At 40.6% G+C, this 12,611-nt stretch overlaps 1 protein-coding gene across 1 annotated transcript; it reads left to right on the top strand.

Moving 5' to 3' along the window:
• The first annotated feature begins 380 nt into the window (after positions 1-380).
• LOC119287375 (phenylacetaldehyde reductase-like) lies at positions 381-4,521 on the top strand. The gene is made up of 6 exons (XM_037566913.1): positions 381-582; positions 1,093-1,262; positions 1,443-1,631; positions 2,540-2,702; positions 3,539-3,728; positions 3,934-4,521. The coding sequence occupies exons 1-6, from the start codon at positions 462-464 to the stop codon at positions 4,091-4,093; spliced, it is 993 nt and encodes a 330-aa protein (XP_037422810.1). The 5' UTR covers positions 381-461; the 3' UTR covers positions 4,094-4,521.
• The last annotated feature ends 8,090 nt before the right edge of the window (positions 4,522-12,611 follow it).

The following is a 12,611-nucleotide window of genomic DNA, read 5'->3' as shown; positions in this document are numbered from 1 at the left end:
CGTGGATGCCAGAGCGGCGGCTTTGGTCTTGGGTGTAGGGTGTCGGCTATGGGTTGCTTGGATGACGTAGTCGGCGGCTCGGCTGGAGCGTGGCCCTGGGTCGGTGTTTTTTTTTTGTTATCCCTGATTAATCGAGAATGTTAGATTTTCGGGTCCGGTTTTTCTTATAATATAAACTGGACCAACTCTCTTCTCTTAATGAAATGCTTTGGAGGTGTTGTCGAAAAAAAAAACAGAGTGGGTGGGACACGGAGCAAAGGGAAAGCACGGAGTAGAGGTGCGTGTGCGGTGACGCTGGGCCGAGACGGAAGCGCAAGCGCTGACGCCTCACTCACGGCACGGGGCTGACACTACTTACTTACTTGTAGGCCCCCTTTCCGATCTCCACTCCACAGTCCTACTCCTACCTACCCACCCATCCTCCCCGTCCGAGTCTCCAGCCGCCGGAAGAGCAGGGCGAGATGAGCTCCGGGATGGGGAAGGTGGTGTGCGTCACCGGCGCCTCGGGCTACATCGCCTCCTGGCTCGTCAAGCTCCTCCTTCACCGCGGCTACACCGTCCGCGCCACCGTCAGGGACACCGGTACGGTCAGGACCCCCTCCCCTCCTTCGCTCTCCCCGCCTGCTCCATGACTTTCGCTTGGTTATAGGTCTAGTTTGTTCTTGGTCCCCGCGGCCGCCAGGGATTCATCGATTCAGTCATTCACTGGGTGGGTGGGGAACTAGGTTTTGTTCAGCTTGTCAAATTGGAATTAATTGTACAAGGAAGAAGAAGCTGTTATCATGCTGTGAGTGAGTGCTGGGGAGTCAACGCCATCTCTCCACTGCAACTAGTATTATCTGTATAAATCTGAATCTAGATTCTCTAAGAGTCAAGGGGCAGCCATTCTGACCTGTGAATTAAAAACTACACAACTGATTTCCCATAATACTGTTGCTAGTGTGTTGCTGCGACAGTCATTTTTCTTTCATTATAATAAATCCTTTAGATTGTTGGAGTTCAGAATCAACATAGATTGGTCGTTGGAATGTTTTCTTTTTAATAAAAACATGCATGTGTGGCGCTAACTGAACTGCCGGTTCCTACTTGCAGCCGACCCCAAGAAAACATTGCACCTGCAGGCCCTGGATGGAGCCAAGGACAGGCTCCACTTGTTCAAAGCAAGCTTGTTGGAAGAAGGCTCTTTCGATGCTGCCGTTGCCGGCTGCGATTGTGTCTTCCACACGGCCTCTCCCTTTTATCACAATGTCAAGGATCCCAAGGTTAGCACACATCATGGTCACTGTGCACAATTAGATACAACACGTGTTTGTTCCTTATATGCATGTGTGCGGGCTTATGTTTTCAACAGCTAAATCTGTTGATGATGTTTAGATAGTAAATACAACAGCTTCACCGGGCGTTCGTTCTGTATGCTTATGTGTGTCTTTACTGTCTTGCAGGCTGAGTTACTTGACCCAGCTGTCAATGGAACACTCAATGTTCTCCGTTCCTGCAAGAAAGCCTCTATCAAGAGAGTGATCATAACGTCGTCCATGGCTGCTGTTGCCTACAATGGGAAGCCAAGAACTCCTGATGTAGTGGTTGATGAGACATGGTTTTCAAGTGCAGAGGTCTGTGAAAAGAATGAGGTAATATGTCTTTCTGTGCTGGTAGAGCTCTGCTTGTTTTTCACATATGGAGTGGTAAAATTCTGGGTTGATTTGCATATATGGTGTGGCAAGTCACGTTAATAAATACATCCAGCTCTATATGTCTACCACTCTGCCTGCACTCAAATGCCCTTCATTTGTGTACTAGATGATTTACATACACCTCTACTGAAATACAGTTTCTTAGGATGACAGGGTGATACCATTGTTGTTGAAGATCTTGGTTTTGTGTTTTTACACAAGGATGTAAGTTGTGCCCAAATGATACATTATCCATAACAAGTGTAAGAATATGAAAGTAACTGTCAATTGATCTTGTTCCATCTTTATTTGTGTCATACTATACTTGGTTGGTTTACAGGGAGAAAATATTATACCTGGTTAAGTCATCACTAATGCCAGTATGCTATATAGTCAGTCTCTGTCTGCTGCTACAAAACAATTGCAGAACAACTCTGCATCTACACATTGTCCAGTTAAGATTCTGCTGCATATAAACATAGTACTTGCCTATGTTGAACCGGCATATACATATATAATCACTTCACTACTATTAACATTCAACTGACATCTGTACTTGTCATCATAAGTAGATCGCTACTATTACTATATGACTGACACCTGCATTTATCATTATAAGCACATCGTTCTTCAGTGGGGATATGCATTTCATTCCTCATATCGACTATAAGCTTAGACATAATTTCTGCGTTAATAGAGTTCTTTCGATATTTTTTACCTAACTTGAAATTAGATTGCCTTATATAACTTTGTATGCAAATCTTTCAAAACTTTACCTTCACATCCTTTTGTTCTCCTGAATGTGCATACTTGACTGTACATCATTTGCATTCTCATCTGTTCTCCTGAATGTTCATCTGCTTCAGCAATGGTATGTGCTATCCAAGACCCTTGCTGAGGAAGCTGCATGGAAGTTCGCAAATGATAATGGATTTGAAATAGTTACAATAAACCCAGCAATGGTCATCGGTCCCCTGTTGCAGCCTACACTGAATACTAGCGCAGAAGCAATATTGAAGTTTATAAATGGTATGTCTGTATGTGGCTTCATAATTAATTTTTTATAGGTTAGCTCTAGCAAGTATGTAAGGTAGAGCTCTGTTACGCCCTACACACATTTTGCATTTGTCGTTTGTTTGAGAGAATACCCCTGTTAAGCCATTAGCACAATTTCTGCAAACAAGCTCAAGATATTCCAAGTGATGTTGAATTAATGTTTCTTTCATTTCTTTTTATGTGTGTACATGTGTTTTGGGCACTGGCATAAGCACTGTTGGTGCCATATGGAATGATTCTACTCTTCATTGTTTATCTAGCTAATTGTTTGTGCATCCTAAACCTGCACGTTACATGTACGGTGAATGTTCTGAATCTTATAAGAAACTAGCAAGATGCCCGTGTGTTGCACGAAACATGAAGATGCATTTGTATGAGTAGTTTATCTTATGAGAGAAAAAGATGAACAAGGAAAAGCCGTATCTACAAATGTGGAGAGGAGTGCGGGTAAATTGTCATAGTTTCCTTCCTACCCGTTAGATATAGATCGGGCGACCTATATTGCAGGATGACAGGCACACCATCATCACCAACTCTGCTTTTTATAATCTTATAAGAAATATCAATACGATGGTTGTTTAGTTGGAAGTTTGATTGTTCACTATGGGGGTCTGGCCTATGGTACCTTCAGTGCCATGAATGTATTTTCATCTAACTGAGAGGATATTTGTTGACCGATGGGAAACATGCATGAAATAGATGCTTATGTCTCAAAAATATTTAAAACTACAGTTCTTGTGCCAGAAGAAGTCTACTCTAACGGGACATATTTGAACTCTTGACAAGAAATCCTTGGTATTTTCATGCAGGATCATCTTCTACATACCCCAATTTCAGCTTTGGCTGGGTAAATGTTAAAGATGTTGCCCTGGCACATATCCTTGCATATGAAGTTCCTTCGGCAAACGGAAGATACTGTATGGTTGAAAGAGTTGCTCACCACTCGGAGATTGTCAAGATCATACACGAAATGTACCCCAATTTTCCAGTGCCAGACAAGTAAGCTAACATTCTTTCCAAGCGCTTTCTCAAGTAAATCCCTTGAAATCAATTCGAGAACAGCAGTGTTGGATATTAGTTACTCGTTTCTCGTTGAGGCTTCACGGACACTGTAGAGCGCTTAAGCTGTTCATTTGCACCATTTCTTGTTGAGGCTTTGTGGACACTGTAGTGACAGGACTCATTATTTTCCTTTTTTGTGCAGGTGTGCAGATGACGCACCATTTGTCCCTATCTACCAGGTATCGAAGGACAAGATAAGAAGTTTGGGTATGGAGCTGATTCCCCTGGAGACGAGCCTCAAGGAGACTATCGAGAGCTTGAGAGAGAAAGGATTTGTTACTTCTGAGTCAAGCCATCTATGAAACCTTCTTTCCTTTGGCGTCACTGGATGCATACATGTTTATGTACACCTGAAATAAATGGAGGCATATTGTGCTCTATGGATCCGTTGTGTTCTCATGGATTCGAGGTTCAAGACGTTCCTCAGAATGTGGGCAGCCAGGAGCACGCTTAGCAAATAGAAAGACCCACTACTTAGTGTCGATGACATGTTGGTGGACTTCACTCTCTAGTGACATATAGTGTGTATTTCTACATGAGTTTATATGTATACTATACTCTATAGATAATTTCTGAAAATAATCCAACTGAGAAGGAAATGTCTTAAGTGGAAACTGGGTCTAAGGGGGATTCAGTATTTCCAGACTATTGAGTAGTGTAAGTGTCATGACAATTATTGGTCATGATGCAGTAATTGTTGGTTCTAGTCAAGCAACAATTGCACTCCCTATGGGTACTATGTGGTAATCTTTGCTGGATGTATCTATATTCTACCCATACTTCACTGAATTTTAAGAATATTTATAATGGTTTTCATGTTGAAACTCATAAACTGAGTGAGGTTGAAAACCTACTCGTAACTCAGCAAAAGAGTTTTTCAAGGAAATTTAGAGTAAATGCTTCTCTATATTGTGTATTGTACTATACATGCGTTAAACTAGGTACATGTTTGGCATACAAATTAATTTTCTAGATTCTTGGTAAGTCAAGATACGGCATGGTCACCTAGGCCATCCTAATGTTGGGATGATGAGAACATTATTGATGGTTCCACTGCCGACCAACGAAATTCGGCCCGTTTGGCAGGTTTGCATATGAGTACCATCAATTGCATCAATACAATCATGTGAAGGCATGAACAAACTGAACTGTTATTGTTCACAACAATAAATTCATGTCATGGCATAAACTAATACTCCCTCCGGTCCTTTTTACTCTGAAATTCTCTGAAGTCAAACTTCACAAAGTTTGACCATATTTATATGAAAAAATATCAACATCTGCCATGCTAAAGTTATATAATATAAAACTTTAAGTCATGACACATCTAGTAGTATTGATTTTAGATTGTGAATGTTGGCACTTTTTTCTACAAAGTTGGTCAAACTTTATGAAGCTTGACTTCAGTCAAACCTTATATGCGAACTAAAAAGAACCGGAGGGAGTAGTTAGTACTGCTCATCTTGAAATATGGATACCATCTATAGCTCGTTCATACCTTCGGAGGAGTTTGACCAGTAAATTGCTTCATTATCTCTCCTCTCAACTCTCCATTCACATACATGACTTGCTTGAAATACAAGGATATTGTCTCATTGGATCTTCTAGATATGTTGTGAATCACTCTAAATCTCTGATTATGACTTACAACATTAAGAAACATTGTCACTTGCTCTTTGAAAGAGGTGGGGATGCTATCTTTTATCAACTGCCTCTCTCTAAATGTCTTCACAAGCTTGGAAAAGGGGTACTTCTCATTCGAAGCATGTTCACAGACTCTACATCGTTACACTTGTATGTGTAGTTCAGATTAGTCATCCTCTCCCTATCTCAAGGAAGCATGGTAGCATATGTGTCCACACTCCTGGAATTGCGAGTAAATATGTGTCTAAATTATACTAAAAGGCAGAATTTTCACTATCATATGTTTATTCTTGTATATTATGAAAAGTGTATTTTTTGTGCAAATTGTGTGCAGATTTTTTCATAAATGTTTTAGGATCTCTTTTATTTTTCTTCTTCTGTGAAGGCAATACCAATGTCACTAATTTATTTTTGATATAAAATTTTATTTCTTTTATTTTTTGTATTTTATACACGCAACTAGTATATATTGTGCATGTAATTTTACTAGAATGCAAAAATTGCCCTATTAGATGCTTATTTCTCTGCATATTATAAAAACAGTGCCGTTTCTATGCAAATTGTGTACACGTTTTTGTCATGATTTGTTAAATGGGTATAGAAAAAATATTAACCATGTATTAAAAAAATGTTAAACTTGTATTTGAAAAATAAAGAATTTAGAAAATGTTAAATGTGTATATAAAAAAAATTCTACCATGTATTTAAAAATTTTAATTTGGTATTTGAAAATATTAATCAAGAATTTGAAAATTTTAAACGTATACTAAAAATTTGTATTAGATATATACCGATCATGTGTAAAGAAAACCAGTGAAACCCGAGAGAAAACAAGAAAAACCAATGAAAAACAAGAAAAAGGCAAACAAAACCGAAGTAAAAATGAAGAAAAAAGAAATAAATAAAACAATGAGAACCATGAATAGAAATAATGAAAACCAAAGAAAAATAAAAAAACCCAGTAAAACAGAAAAAAGGAAGAAAACCCGTGAAAAAGAAAAAACAAAAAACAAAAAAAGCCCCAGCAAACCAACAGAAAAACCAGCTCGATTGTCCTCAAGTAAGTTGCGCCTAGTACTTATCACGTACTCCCTCCGTTCCTAAATATAAGTCTTTATAGAGATTCCGCTATGAACCACATACGAATGTATATAGATGCATTTTAAGTATAGATTCATTCATTTTGCTCCGTATGTAGTCCACCTAATGAGATCTCTACAAAGACTTATATTTAGGAATGGAAGGAGTACAACACTCGGGCGCAGTCGCTAGTAGCTCTAGCCATCTTCCAAGTTAACTGTGCGCGAATAGCTCAGCCCGATACACCCGCAAAAAAAAAAAGGAATAGCTCAGCCTGATTACTATACACACTTCAGCGAAACATCCTACTGTCTCGCTTAATGCGAGATATAGTCGTCCCGCGTTTTCAATAAACTTAAGACATGACAAATAGCTTTTGTGCTGTTCGTTGGATGTAAATCAACGGTCCAGATGAAAAGTGATTGAAACGAATAAAATTTTCAAGCACCTGAGCCATAGGTGCTCCCAACAATCACACATGGAAATAAAAAACTTTCCTTGTGTGTAAGTAAAAAAGAATGGTCGTGGAATAGGTCCGCGTCTTTGTTTCTTGCCATCTTCTTGTGTACATGTATCAGATCCACCAGAAGCAACCCACCGCCAACTCGCGCTCGATCGCCCCCCTCCGTCGTCGCCATGGCCGCCAACCACAGGAACCAGGGGCGGGCCCACCTCAATTCAAGGGTATTCAGTTGAATACCCATTATTTTTGTGAAAAAACTAGGTATTATATAGTCTATATACTATGTTGTATAAGGAAAAACGATACCGACACATCCAGAGCGTCGAGTTAAGCTTTTCAGCCCAAAAAGTGAGGCAGCCCATTGTCTATTTCTCCTCATCACCACGACCAGGCATGGCCCATTGGCCCAAGTCACTCGCACACATCCATCATCGCACAGAAAAAATTCCATCGATCAGAGCCAGGCACACGAACCGGCAGCGGCCCCTGTTCTCGAGTTCTCCACTCGCCGCACGCGACCCAAGCGGCCAAGCAACGAACCGCCTCCTGATCGGCACCGCACGGCGGCTAGGGTCCAGAGCTGCCGTCGCTTGATCGGCGATCGGTTGCAGGTACGCGCGGCAGCGGCTGCAGCGTGGACGCGCCCGACGAATACATCCCTGAATCCCTAATCCCTTGCCCCTTTTGGTTCTGAACTTTCTAATCTCTGTTGTAGGTGGCGGGTAGCAGGATTGCAGGAATCAATCTAATTTCAAAGCCACAACTCGAATTCAACTATCGAAGGTATAATCACTAATTAGATGTACTAATCATTTGACCCAGAAATTGGGCTCTCTCCTCTCATGCGCGTGTTCTAACTGAATTTATTTATCAGTGTCGAACTGAATTCAGGCAGCTAGGCAGCGCTTTTGCTCTCATATTGTCCAGGCAGCAGGCTGCAGTACAGAAGTGCAAGACTAAGTAAGTTAGTTTGACCACTGATCACTTGTCTTTCTTGTTTTAATATAGTGAAATTAGAGACTAGTTTGCAGTCAATTAAGAATTGTTTAGACATGAGAATTTACAATTTTCCATTCTAGTTTGTAATGAGAGAACGTTTATAAATTCTGAATTTGTTCCAGTGAGCGTTATGGATAATGATTAGTACTCTAAAACTTGAGCAACTTTACTTTTCAGGTGTAAAACATGAAGAGTAAGAATACTGGCACTACTGATTTGAGAGCTTTCATGAAAAGAGTTGCTGCAAAAAGAAAACAACCTGAACCAACGAGTGCTACCCCATCTTCCAATGAAAGTCAGATGCAATTGGTAATTTTTGAAGGGCAAAGTGGTAGTGATACACACACAATACCGCCTGAACCTGGGAGAGCTCCTCACACAGAGGCCCCAATAGCAGAAGATGATGATGAATCTATGGCCCTAGATGAATCTGATTCTAGTGATGGGGATAGTGATGATGACATTTATAACATCGAGCCTAATCCTGGGTTGAGGACTCCTATCTCAAGCTATGATGTTAATGAACGAGATTCAGTTAGAAGGGCCTACATTGCATTGGGACGATGTAAACCAAAGATGCGGAAGAAAGATTTTCCGCAACATGACTGCGGAGGTAAGCGTCGCTTCCAACGGCTTTGTTTGATGAGTATAAGTGGCTTGAGTATAGTGTGGATAAAGATGCTGCATATTGCTTTTTTTGCTATTTGTTCAAAGATAGTACTAAATTTGCTGATGGAGATAGTTTTGTTAATGGAGGGTTTAGAAATTGGAATATGAAAGCGAGATTTCGTAAGCATGCTGGTGAGGTGAATAGTGCTCATTGTGAAGCCGAAGAGAAATATAATTTGTTCATCAAACCTAAAGCATCAATCCGTGAGGCCATTTCCTCACAGACCACACAGTACAAGGCTGAGTATCTAGCTCGATTAAAATGGTCACTTGAGTGCATAAAATTTATTTTGCATCAGGGGTTGGCTTTTCGTGGTCATGATGAGGGAAAGGATTCTAAAAATAAAGGAAATTTCCGAGAACTTTTGCAATGGCTGGCAGGCAACTTTGAAGAAGTTAATAAGGTTGTTTTAGGAAATGCTCCACAGAATTGTCAGATGATAGATCACAAGATTCAAAACCAGCTTATTAGTTCTTGTGCTCATGAAACAACAAAATTTGTCATAGAGGAACTTGGTGATGAGTGTTTCACAATTCTTGCTGATGAATCTAGTGATGCATACCAACAAGAACAGTTAGCTCTTTGCTTGCGATTTGTCAATAAAATAGGGGAGCCGGTTGAAAGGTTTCTTGGTCTTGCTCAAGTTGAGGATACTACATCATTGACTCTTAAAGAAGCAATTCAGACCTTGCTTATGAAGTATCAACTGCCGATATCCAAGGTACGTGGGCAAGGGTATGACGGTGCGAGTAACATGAAGGGTCATGTTAATGGTTTGAAGAAACTAATCATGGAAGATTCTCCTTCTGCTTATTATGTTCATTGCTTCGCCCATCAGCTTCAACTAACCCTTGTAGCTGTTGCTAAGGAGAATATTGATTGCAAATGGTTCTTTGGGCACCTTGCATATTTGTTGAATGTTCTTGGGATGTCATGTAAAAAGATCCGCATGCTTCGCGTAGCTCAGGCTGAGTATATGATTGAAGCATTGAAACTAGGTAAAATTGAAGCTGGCCAAGGTTTGAATCAAGAGATGGGCCTAGCAAGGCCCGGTGACACACGATGGGGATCTCACTACAAAACGGTAATGCATGTTATGTCTTTGTATCCTTCAATCAGGAAAGTTCTCTTTAGGCTTGGGAAAGAAAGTAATTCGGCAGAGGCTTTAGGAGCTCAAACTATGTTGGAAGTATTTAAATCATTTGAGTTTGTTTTCATGTTGCACTTGATGAATGAAATATTTGGGTACACAAGTGACTTAAGTAACGCTTTGCAAAAGAGGGATCAAGATATTGTGAATGCAGTTGATCTTCTCGAGTTCACAAAGGTACAACTGCAAGTTCTAAGAGAAGATGATGGATGGAAAGAATTCCTTGAGAATGTCACTTCTTTTTGTGTGAAGCACAATGTCAGATGTGTTGACATGGATGGGAAGTACAAGCCTATACAAAGAGCAAGAGCGTTCTATAAAAATGCCATGAATTACCACCGGTTCCATGCTGATATGTTTTTGGGTGTCATTGATAGGCAACTTCAAGAGCTTAATAACAGGTTTGATGAGGTAAACACGGAGCTACTTAGATGCATGGCATCATTCAGTCCAGCCAAGTCATTTTCTTCTTTTAATATTGATGACTTGGTTAAGCTTGCTGGGTTCTATCCTCATGATTTTGACTTTGAAGAAATGCACCAACTTCCTTTTCAATTGAATCTCTATATTACTGATGTGAGGAATGATGAAAACTTCACAAACTTGAGAAGTCTAGCAGAGTTGTCTATGATGCTTGTTAGAACAGGGAGGGCTCTTCGGTATGATATTGTTTACAAACTTCTCAAATTGGTGCTAGTCCTTCCTGCTGCAACAGCCGGTGTTGAGAGGGTCTTTTCATCAATGAACTATATAAAAAACAAGCTAAGAAGCAAGATGGGGCAAAAATACTTGAATGGTTGCTTGGTCACATTCATTGAAAGGGATTTCTTCTCGCAAGTTAAGGATGAGGACATTATCACACATTTTCAAAGCATCAAGGATCGCAAAGTTATCCTGTGATTTGTAAGTTTTTATCGATCCTCTATATATTTTAGATTTTGCGATGATATGTTGAACAATGTTTTTTACTTCCATATGGTGAACAATACCAAGTTATGATCAATTTTTGTGAATATAATATATTATATGGTATCTTTTATATTGTTTAGAACTAGTACAATATGCTTCTGTAATTGATTATACACCTGAAAGGAAGGCCATAGACTTTCAAAAAAAATACAAAATTTGAATACACAGTCTTGAATTCCTGGGCCCGCCCCTGACAGGAACTGTGCACCTCATGCACTATTAGAACTTGATGTACTATTGTAACTATATGCATGTTAGCCCGGATTTTATTTTATCGCTCGTTTTTTATCCTCGGAATTAATGCGTTGAATTTTTTTGGTGATGCTGGTTTTTTTCAGGGTCAAGGTGAATTTGTTGGTTTCATATACATATGACTGTCATGTTTTTTATTGGCTGTGAAATTTGATTGAGGTCTATTATTTTCAATCGAATGTGAAATAGATATTCCCATGTTTTAACAAGCAAAGAAATTGGAAACATAACACGTTCCCATTTCAGAGCTGAATTGGATTGGAGGCTGAACTTTAATCTCGTTGATCAACTGAATTCTTGCAACCGAACAGAGGCTGAACTTTGCGCTTGCAACTTTGCAAGGAGTAAGAAATCAAAATATCGAGGCACAAACACACACATGGAAATAAAAAACTTCCCTTGTGGGTAAGTAAAAGCGAGTGGTTTTGGAATCGGTTTTGCATTGCCGCGTCTTTGTTTCTTACCATCTTCGTGTGAACATACTCTATATCAGATCCGCCGGAAGTAACCCGCAGAGCTCATCGATCGTCCGCCCCCAACTCGCAGTCGATCGACCCCCTCCGTCGTCGCCATGGCCAAGCACGGGAAGCAGTACACCTGCACGCAGGGGCGGGCCCACCTCAATTCAAGGGTATTCAGTTGAATACCCATTATTTTTGTGAAAAAAACTAGGTATTATATAGTCTATATACTATGTTGTATAAGGAAAAACGATACCGACACATCCAGAGCGTCGAGTTAAGCTTTTCAGCCCAAAAAGTGAGGCAGCCCATTGTCTATTTCTCCTCATCACCACGACCAGGCATGGCCCATTGGCCCAAGTCACTCGCACACATCCATCATCGCACAGAAAAAATTCCATCGATCAGAGCCAGGCACACGAACCGGCAGCGCCGCCCCTGTTCTCGAGTTCTCCACTCGCCGCACGCGACCCAAGCGGCCAAGCAACGAACCGCCTCCTGGTCGGCACCGCACGGCGGCCAGGGTCCAGAGCTGCCGTCGCTTGATCGGCGATCGGTTGCAGGTACGCGCGGCAGCGGCTGCAGCGTGGACGCGCCCGACGAATACATCCCTGAATCCCTAATCCCTTGCCCCTTTTGGTTCTGAACTTTCTAATCTCTGTTGTAGGTGGCGGGTAGCAGGATTGCAGGAATCAATCTAATTTCAAAGCCACAACAAAAATTCAACTATCGAAGGTATAATCACTAATTAGATGTACTAATCACTTGACCCAGAAATTGGGCTCTCTCCTCTCATGCGCGTGTTCTAACTGAATTTATTTATCAGTGTCGAACTGAATTCAGGCAGCTAGGCAGCTTTTGCTCTCATGTTGTCCAGGTAGCAGGCTGCAGTACAGAAGTGCAAGACTAAGTAAGTTAGTTTGACCACTAATCACTTGTCTTTCTTGTTTTAATATAGTGAAATTAGAGACTAGTTTGCAATCAATTAAGAATTGTTTAGACATGAGAATTTACAATTTTCCATTCGAGTTTGTAATGAGAGAACGTTTATAAATTCTGAATTTGTTCCAGTGAGCGTTATGGATAATGATTAGTACTCTAAAACTTGAGCAACTTTACTTTTCAGGTGTAA

The sequence above is a fragment of the Triticum dicoccoides genome, chromosome 4A (assembly GCF_002162155.2).
Source record: "Triticum dicoccoides isolate Atlit2015 ecotype Zavitan chromosome 4A, WEW_v2.0, whole genome shotgun sequence".
NCBI classification, from domain to species: Eukaryota; Viridiplantae; Streptophyta; class Magnoliopsida; order Poales; family Poaceae; genus Triticum; species Triticum dicoccoides.
This window is presented reverse-complemented; position numbering and strand designations above follow the sequence as displayed.

Bases quoted from the DNA above. Each gene is read 5' to 3' on its own strand.
- LOC119287375 (XM_037566913.1), top strand. From the start codon at position 462: ATGAGCTCCGGGATGGGGAAGGTGGTGTGCGTCACCGGCGCCTCGGGC. The intron at 1,632-2,539 runs GTAATATGTCTT...CATCTGCTTCAG, and splicing joins AGGTCTGTGAAAAGAATGAG to CAATGGTATGTGCTATCCAA. The intron at 3,729-3,933 runs GTAAGCTAACAT...TTTTTTGTGCAG, and splicing joins AATTTTCCAGTGCCAGACAA to GTGTGCAGATGACGCACCAT.